This window comes from Dermacentor variabilis, chromosome 5 (genome assembly GCF_050947875.1).
Source record: "Dermacentor variabilis isolate Ectoservices chromosome 5, ASM5094787v1, whole genome shotgun sequence".
Classification (NCBI taxonomy): Eukaryota; Metazoa; Arthropoda; class Arachnida; order Ixodida; family Ixodidae; genus Dermacentor; species Dermacentor variabilis.
The window spans coordinates 24621026-24630689 of NC_134572.1; the positions used below are offsets into that span (position 1 = coordinate 24621026).

A 9664-nucleotide genomic window follows, 5' to 3' on the forward strand; every position below is an offset into this window, starting at 1 on the left:
GCTTCCTTTGTAAGGAGCGGCGACTCCCCTTCTCCCTACGGCCACAGGGACGCTCCTGCTACTCACACCGAGGTTATTAAATTCTTCTACGTCTCTAGAAGGGTCTTTCCACCCCCTCACCCCAAGTTGAATAGGGCGCAAGCCATTTCGCTCAGACTTCTACAGACCAGCACATATCCGTGTCTGTCCGCTCTCCACGAGGCTTACCCCGACGTGTATCACGAAGACGCCTGCCCGTCCTGCCGCCAGACCTCCACTCTAGCTCACATGCTCTGGGAGTGCGGGTCGACATACCCCAAGTTTATCAAGGAGGAGTGAGACTCGCTTCTGCGTAGCCCCACTCTAGAAAAGGAAATCCTGGCTGTCCGGCGTGCCCGCGACCGGTCCGGTGGGCTAGACCTGCCGGTCCCGACGTGGGACTAGCCGGGTGTGCGTTGAGTTCGCGTCCTCGCCAGACCTGCAATAAAGTTTTTTCACTCACTCACTCACTCACTCACTCACTCACTCACTCACTCACTCACTCACTCACTCACTCACTCACTCACTCACTCACTCACTCATTCACTCATGGACGACCAAAAGAAATAGGAAAATGACGTAGTTCGCTGAGAAATGCTGTCTCGCAGACACTCTTAAATATACCAACAGACTATCTATAGTCAGACTATCCTAAAGAAGTCGAACACCCATGAATCATTGCTCAGGCCCAGGTATTGTTCCTTGCCTCCTTTTTATCATTTTATGTTCTGTGTCCCCTTAATATCCACAACGAAAGCTCCGTTTCAAACTATGCGTCAGTTTTGGTTCCAGCTTTTTCTTTGAAAAAGGGCAGACCTATCAAGGAGTGCTAATAACGGAATTGAAAATCAGCACATTCTTCACGAGCCTGACCAAACATGACCTGCCGTAAAACTGTGTAACAACGCAGTGGAACCCGTAGCTTCACTGCGCGCGCTCTTTTTTTGTGTGTGTGTGTTCTGAGTAGGATTGTGCGTTAATGAGTGCGTAATACAACGACGGAATGTGTTGGTGAACGAAAATGCATGCTTGCGGTTAAAGGTCGGCAAGATAGCAATGGGGCTGGAAAATTCCATTAAAATGTCTTTTTCACCTGTTAACGTGGCGCAGCAGTGTAGGCAGGACAGCTATTATTTCAATGGCACAAAGATCGAGGGATGAGCAAATATAACTTCTTATATGAGTCGCAATAGACCTTCGTCAGCGCCTTTGCATATCCGCGCATCACAATTATTGAAAGTCCCGGGTGAGCTCTCAGGAATTCTAACCTTTCGCACGTATTTCGGTAAATATCGTTTCGCGATGCCCCAGGAACCCACTAACATCAACGCTTTGCTGCCTGTAATACTGCGAAGCAAGTGCGAACACTATTTTTTTTTGCACATGTGTACAAATTCTTGCGCCAAACATTATCAAATCATTTGAAATTTTCATTGCAGGATCAGCCGCCTGGACTGCTTCTTAAGCCTGGCAAGTCTCCCTTAGAGATTACTTCATACCGATCAACTGCGGTTGCCAGGTTGCGTTGGGAAGGTAATGAAGCGAATGATCCCCAACAGACTTGAGTGTTACCTTGAACACTACGAAATGCACCCAGACGCCATGGCTGGCTTACGACATCACCGATGCTCTGTCGACATCTTTATCGATCTGGTAACCTGTTCGACATCAAAAGATGTGTGAGAGATAATGTGTCGCAATGTTCTCAGATATAAAGGGAGCCTATGACAACGTTCTTCATGACGCCGTACTTGATGCATTAGAATCGGTGTGCCTAGGCGGTCAATTATATCGTTGAACGCGCCATTACTTAGATAGGCGGCCTCTATTTGTTAACAGTGAAGCTGGCCCAACCTCGCCATATTACACGCACCATGGATGGAGTCCCGCAAGCCGTTGTCTTGAGTCCCACGCTCTTCAACCTTGAACTCATTGGTCTCGTGGAACAACTGCCGAACACGGTCAAAGTATCAATGTATACTGACGACATCTGCGTCTGTGCATCTGGGGTGACACGGCCACAGGTACGCGCAAGGCTTCAAAACGCTGCGACGTTAACATCGACGTACCTAAATGATCAAGGCCTCAAGATATCGCAAGAAAAATGTGCATTGGTCGCGTTTAGCCGAAAGCCAATGAGATCATGCGATATCTCTATAGACGGTCAAGTAATACGTTATGTCAGGACGCACCAATTCTTAGTCGACATTATCGATCTGTGATCCGTCTATGGCTGGACAATAAAGCTTTACCATACCATACCTCTGCTGGAGTCCTCATGGGCCTACCTAAAGTAGCGCCTGAGGGATGTTTCTAATGTGTTCAAGTTTCTTAGAGGAAAAGCCTGGGGTACGTCTACATGCAATAACGCTACTATACAGGATGCTCTTTCTCGGGTATTTGCGACACAGCTTGGCTGTGGTGACCACCACTTGCAGAACCAATATCCGCACACTCGAAAGCGTCCAAGCCCAGGCACTTAGAGTGTGTATTGGGCTGCCGCAATGCTCGTCAACAGCTGAAACAATTGCGATTGCACACGACTTCCCAGCTAAGACCGATATAGTCATGCAAGTGCTCAGAGCACACACAAGACAGCTTGCTCGAGCCTCTGCCCATCATCTAGCTTCACTGACAGAGGATCGACCACGTGACTCCTTTTGTCAGACAATCCTGTCCTATCCTGCATACCTTCCATGAGGTTATGCCGCTCCAGCGAGAGATCCGTTTCGGCCATGGTGCTTGGCTCAAGCAAAACTTCAACTAATAGTACCAGGAATACGTACAAAAGCAGAACTCTCGTCTCCAACGCTCAAACAGCTTTGACTGCTCTTGGTGTACGAGACATACAACAAGCATCATCATCCATATATTGACGCTTCGACCATGGTGAATGGGTCTGCAGGATCGGTGATCTTTCCTGCAAAAACCTCCACCGTAAAGATTCGACTATCTTATCAGACTACATCGACTGCCGCGGAACTCGCTGCTATTCGTTGTGCACTTCACTTAATTTCTGGTGAACTGCCCAAGAAATGGAGCGTGTTCCGCCAAGGCAACAGCGGCATAAGGAAGCATCGCATTACGGACTGGGACGCCTTTCGAAAGGCGCTACCCGCGGTGCAACTGGACATTACGGACATCGAGCAATGGGCGGCCAACGTCGTTGAGACGATGGAAGGAGCCACCAAAGAGCTGGAGACGGACGAACGGATAGACAAGATGGACAGTCGGCTGGCCCACCTGTTAGAAGCCAAGCAGTCCATAAAGGCGAGGTGGCAGAAGCGACGAACCAACCGAAGTCTAAGGAAGAAGATCGCCGAGCTCAACAGGCAGATCGAGGTCCACTGCAGGGTGCTATGCACCCAACAGTGGAACGAGGCCTGCAACGAAGCCGACGGACAGATGCACAAGGGCAAGACGTGGAACATGCTGCGGCACCTCCTCGACGAAACCAAGACCAAGGGCCACCAACACAACAACCTGGCCAGAATCCTACACAAGGCAATCTGTGAACACGGGGAGGACGAGGTCAAGGGACGCTTGGACGCCAAGTACCTACCGACCACCCCCACGGAAAGACACCCGGATTACCAAGGCAACGAGAACGAGACGCTAGATCGATACATCCAGACATGGGAAGTCAGAGTTGCCCTGCAGGATCTCAATGGCAGGTCCGCCGCGGGTCCCGATCGAGTGACCAACAGAGCGCTCAAGAACCTCAACGAAGCGGCCATCGAAACGCTCACGAACTTCTTCAACAAGTGCTGGCAAGAAGGAAGGCTGCCCAAGCAATGGAAAGCAGCCAAGACGATCCTCATCCCCAAGCCTGGCAAGCCGCCCAACATAGAGAACCTCAGGCCAATCTCGCTCACTTCGTGCGTGGGAAAGGTCCTCGAGCACGTTCTCATGAACAGGTGGCAGCGTTACCTGGAAGAACCGGAGCTTTACCCAAATTCCATCATCGGGTTTCGGAAGAAGCTCGGGACGCAAGACGCCATGATCTTACTGAAGAACGAGATCATCGACGATACGACGGGCACCAAGGACAACAGAGCCATACTCAGGCTGGACTTGCAGAGCGCCTTCGATAAAGTGAGGCACTCGGCTATCCTGGCCCAAGTATCCAGACTAAACATGGGCAGAAGGACATACCAGTACATCAAAGACTTCCTGACGGAACGGACCACCGAAATCTGCGCGGGAGACCTGCAGCTCGAAGAGAAGAAGCTGGGCAGCATCGGAACTCCGCAGGGCTCGGTGATCTCCCCGCTTCTCTTCAACCTCGTGATGATCGGGGTGGCCAACCGGCTAGAAAGAGTAGCGGGAGTCCGGCACACCATCTACGCCGACGACGTTACGCTATGCGTACCGGGAGGAAGCGACGGACACATCGAGACAACGCTGCAAGAAGCGGTCAACGCCATCGAGGAGCAGCTGGGCGGGTCTGGACTCGTTTGCTCTCCGGCCAAGTCAGAACTGCTGGTGATTCCACCGACAGGAGCGGGCAGGAAAAGAAAGAACATGGAAGTCAAGTACGAGCGACCACAGATCACGGTCAAGACAGCGGGAGGACAAGTGATACCGGAGGTCGAGAAGATTCGAGTGCTCGGGCTGCTCATCCAGCGAAATCGAGTCAACGGTGAAACGGTCAACAAGCTCGCGGGCAAAGCGGCCGCGGCAATGAGACTCATCAAGAGGGTGTCCAACAGAAGAGCGGGGATGAAGGAGGAGAGCCTGACTAGGCTCGTTCAATCCTTCGCAGTTAGCCACATAACGTACGTGGCCGCCTTCCACAACTGGAGGCCGAGCGAACGTAACAAGATAGACGCCACCATACGCAAGGCGTATAAGGCGGCACTCGGCCTCCTCGGAAGCACGAGCACCGAAAAATTCATGGCGCTGGGAGTCCACAACACGCTGGACGAAATAGCCGAAGCACATAGAACGGCGCAACTCGAGCGTCTCTCTGAAACAAGAACCGGAAGAAAGATACTGCGGGACCTTGGCCTCGAGCCGAGGGAAGGCGAGCAGCAGAAAGACGTGCTTATACCGGATAGCATCAACAGAAAGCTCAGGGTCTGCCCGATCCCGAGGAACGTGAACCCCGAGCACAACAAGGAGCGGAGGTTGGCGAGGGCCAGGGCTCTTGTGGACCTCCAGGCCAGAGAAGAAGGCGCCATCTATGTGGACGCGGCGGAGTATCGAGGGAGCAGCGACGCATACGCGGTGGTGGCTGTCAGGGCATCGACGGGTGCAACGAAGACCGCGGCGAGCGTCCGGACTCGAGAGGCACACCGGGCGGAGGAGGTGGCCATCGCCTTGGCTGTCTCCGACCCCGGATGCACTACAGTGTTGTGTGACTCTAGAACGGCAGTGAAGAACTACGCCAAGGGTAGGGTATGTAGTGAGGCTGTGCGCATACTGCGCAAGGCCGAAGACATCGGACGCAAAAGCGCTGTGGTGATCAAGTGGTTTCCGGCCCACATGGGCAGTGACGTGTCGGAACGCGGGAACGTGAACCACAACGAGACGGCCAACTCGGCCGCGCGAGGACTAACCAACCGCGCAGCTGCAAGCACGGCCGACTCGGAGTGTTGGTCACGGTGCAGTGCCAAGGACAAGATGACCACCTTCAACGAAATAGTGAAGTGGTACAGACTTAACAGACAGACTATGCCACCACCTCACCCGGGGCTTACCCGGGAGGAGGCGGTGCTATACAGGCAATTACAGACGGGGTCCCTGCTCACCCCGGTGCTCGCTAAGCACGTGTGTCCGAGCGTGTACGCGAGTGACGTGTGTAGACTGTGCGCTAAGGAGAGAGCCACCGCGGCTCACATCCGTTGGGACTGTAGTAGAAATCCACGAGAAGCCAGTGGGAAGACGACGATCCCGCCGCGGCTAGAGGCTGCAACGAGGACCTATGACCAAGATACACAACTAAAGGCCGTCCAGCAGGTCTCGGCAGCTCTAGAGAGGAGAGGAGAGAGGAAACCGAGGAGAAGGGGGGAGCACCCCTAGGAAGGGGATGGCGGCCCTCTCGGATCCGCGGAAGTAGCGAGGAACCAAGACCTCGAGGAGCACAATGCACAAGACTGACGTAATGGCCGCGTCGCGGTAAAAGCTTGTCCTCCCTGCATGGAGGGAGCCTAACCGACTCTGCAGGCATATTTACTAAAGTTGTTCTCTCTCTCTCTCTCTCTTCAGTGTCTCCAAGGCTGCTTTTCATTCTTTGGTTTCTGCCCTACGCCGTGGACCCATGAACAACTAGCTCTAGAAATCAGACTGCTGCTGTACCACCTCGTTGAGCAAATACACGACATCACGTTGCAGTGGACTCCAAGCCACTGTGACATAATGGGCAATGAACATGCCGATGCAGGAACTCGATCTGCACATGAGGAGGACTTGAAAGACTCCATACCATTCTCAAGAACAGACGCAGCAATGAAAATTCATGTGCTTGCAAATGAAACCATAAGATCTTTATGGAACGCACCAAGCCTGAAGCACACACGTATGCACCAACTGGACCCATCCCTTCAACTACAACCCCCATCTGGACTCTTTCGACTCGAGACCACAGTAACTAGCATATTGAGCGCTAATTTATTTGGTTACATGACATTTTTATCGTGATGCGATGTTGAATGTAATGTAATGTAGAATGTAACATTAACACGCATATAATAATAATAATAATAATAATAATAATAATAATAATAATAATAATAATAATAATAATAATAATAATAATAAAAATTGGAGGACGCTTAAGCTTCGCCTTCAAGAGTGGAACGCGACAGCGTTCCCGTCGACCCGCCAAGGGGTATTGGGCTACGGCGCAGCGACAACGCGCCCCGCATCGGACGCGGTGAGCGTCAAGCAACGCAGCGTTCGGCGCGACAACGAAATGCGCGCCTCAGCAAGCGACGCACGCCTGAGCCTTCTAAGGTAACACCGCGTTCACTAGAGGCGCTTTTGTACCGCTTTGAAGCATCGAACTCGTGGCTCAGTGGTAACGTCTCCGTCTCACACTCCGGAGACCCTGGTTCGATTCCCACCCAGCCCATCTTGGAAGTTGCTTTTTATTTATGAAGTGCCTGCCGTGATTTATCGCTCACGGCCAACGCCGCGGACGCCGACGCCGACACCGACGCCGACGCCGACGACACCGGCTTTTCTGCGACACGAGCTCCTTAACGCTATCGCGTTAATAATAATAATAATAATCAGCCTATTTATGTCCACTGCAGGACGAAGTCCTTTCCCCGCGATCTCCAATTACACCTGTCCTGTGTCGAACGATTTCAACTGGCTCCTGCAAATTTCCTAATTTCATGGCCCACCTAGTTTTCTGCCGTTTTGTACGTACGTGAGAACACAAAATGCATTCATTTCTAAATTTCTTTCGTCCCAACTAATGTTCTAGCTAACTTCAACGGAAGTGTACCGACGCAGAGCCTTAACAGAAACACGACCGGTGAGAATGCGAAATGCAGCTGCAAATCGTGGTAAAAGACTCAGCCCAACCAGCGCAAAGTGCTGAAACCGTCACATGCAAGCTCGTAGGTCCGGCCTGACAAAAGCAAATACATTAGGCAAGAAGGCTTAAGCGGGAAGGGAGCCATCCAGAACGCAATGCGAAGCCAGAAGTCAACTTGACGCATTTAGCCTGTGCCCCATATAATTTGTGCCAAAATAATAATATATGCAAGTGCCACGTCGATGGTAATGCTATTTGCTGTCGCTTGGAGTAAGTCAGACTATATTTTTATTTTGCCTAATTACACAATTAGTCACTAATAGATAATCCACTTCTCACATAATATATTCAGAGCAAAACTGTCATTGAGAAAAGTGAACATTCTTGAAAATTCCCGATCCACCTGTCTGTTGCTCAATGCGTGCATACATAAGTTTTTTTTTCGCCATCTGAAAGAGAGTCCGCGAGACACACATAAGAAAGAGTATGTAGCAAGCACTGAGTAGCAGAAAGCTAGGTCAGGAATTAGTCGCGCGGTACTTTCTCGTGTTTCGCGAGCTTTCTTTCAGGCTTAAGAAAAAGCATTTATGTTTTTGCATTTAGTTGCATTGAGCAACTGAAGGCTGGGTCGGGAATTTTTCTGAATGGTCTACAACTTCCCCACTCAAACTTTTTCTCTGAATATAATATTTGAGAGGTTAATAAATAAAAACTAACTATGCAATTAGGCGCAATACATAAAATAGTCCGACTTGCTCCAAGCGACGGTAAACAACATTACCTTGATTCTGTCCAGCTACATGAGACTTGTTTTAAACATTCGCACAAGTTACGTCGGGCACAAAGTATAGGGTCACGCAATCTTGCTAAAAGTGTGCGAGGAGCGTAATGATCTTTCGCACTTGGGTCTTGAACTGCAGCTAGAATCAATGCTGCCACCAGGCGAAAGTTTCGCATTTTATCACAACAATCGCGTATTTGTTTGTGTGACTGCTACCTACACAATCAACAAAATGCAAAGCGCACCCCTGTTGCAAATGTCTGTGTCATCAGCGCAAAATTTCGTGAAGTGCGAAAGATTACATTGCATCATTAACTGGTATTGACATTGCTACTATATGACCGATCTTGTCACTATACGGCCATGACTAACACTCACAATAACGACATAGATCGCTGTGGCTGTCCAGCAGCATTGTGCGACAACTATAGTATTGCTATCGAGTAGAGCCCCTCGGCGAGACGCTGTGATTAACTGTTCCCAGTAAATGTAGCTCTGAACGGAAACAGCCCTTCAGGAGTGCGCGGAACTCATTTGCCCAAGGAAAGATACACTACGATGCAGTGGCAGCTCCCATTCGCTCGCGATTCAGGAAATACGGCATCCAATTTCCGTGCGCGAGGAAAGAGTTTTTCCCAATCCAGAGGTACGTTCACAGAGAGCATTTTTCCCCTTATTGCAATGCGCGAATGGCATTGCGCAAGGAAGAAGCAGTCATAAACTATACATCAACGCGATTGTAAAGGCCTTAGTGCTAGGAATTGTTTTCTATTAACTACGTCGGTCTGTCTGGTGTAAATGACTCGCCTTCTCGATAACCCTCTTTTCAGAACAGCATTATTTCATTTCGCAGGGAACATCATCGACATTTGACCATTATTTCTTTGCATTTTTCAGGTGATTTCCTTAGGAGTATCTAGTCTTCAGCGCCAACAGTACGGTTCGCCCTCCTCTTTTTCTTATTTATCCTTTCTTTAAAAACCTCATTCAGTGATTGATTAGTTAATTCATTCATCCATACATCGACTTGAGCGCCACGTTCCTCAGCGAGCCCGCCATCTGTAGTGTCTATGAGGAGTAATTCTAAGTGGACCAGACTGAACAGCAAAGCTGAAGATCAAAGTATAGTCCCCAAAAGGTAACAGAAAGCAAACATCCGCCACTTTCCACATGTTGTATCCTCTACGATAATGTGTTATCCACTCATAGCTGGGAAACATCCGCACTCAATCCCGAAATGTTCTTTGCGCAGCGGCTACACTGAAGAATGCGCGAAATGGGTACCGTATGACAGGTGAGGCATTATTGTGGGTTAGCAACCCACCTTCTTTCATTTTTAAGAAATACGCCGTAGGAGCATCGAATCAGTGCAATCA

The 9664-nt window shown here is 50.1% G+C and overlaps 1 protein-coding gene across 1 annotated transcript; it reads left to right on the forward strand.

Moving 5' to 3' along the window:
• The first annotated feature begins 3240 nt into the window (after positions 1-3240).
• Positions 3241-9161, forward strand: LOC142583464 (uncharacterized). Its single transcript, XM_075693951.1, has 2 exons — positions 3241-5872; positions 9142-9161. Exons 1-2 carry the CDS (start codon positions 3241-3243, stop codon positions 9159-9161), a joined length of 2652 nt encoding a protein of 883 aa, XP_075550066.1.
• Positions 9162-9664: the final 503 nt, after the last annotated feature.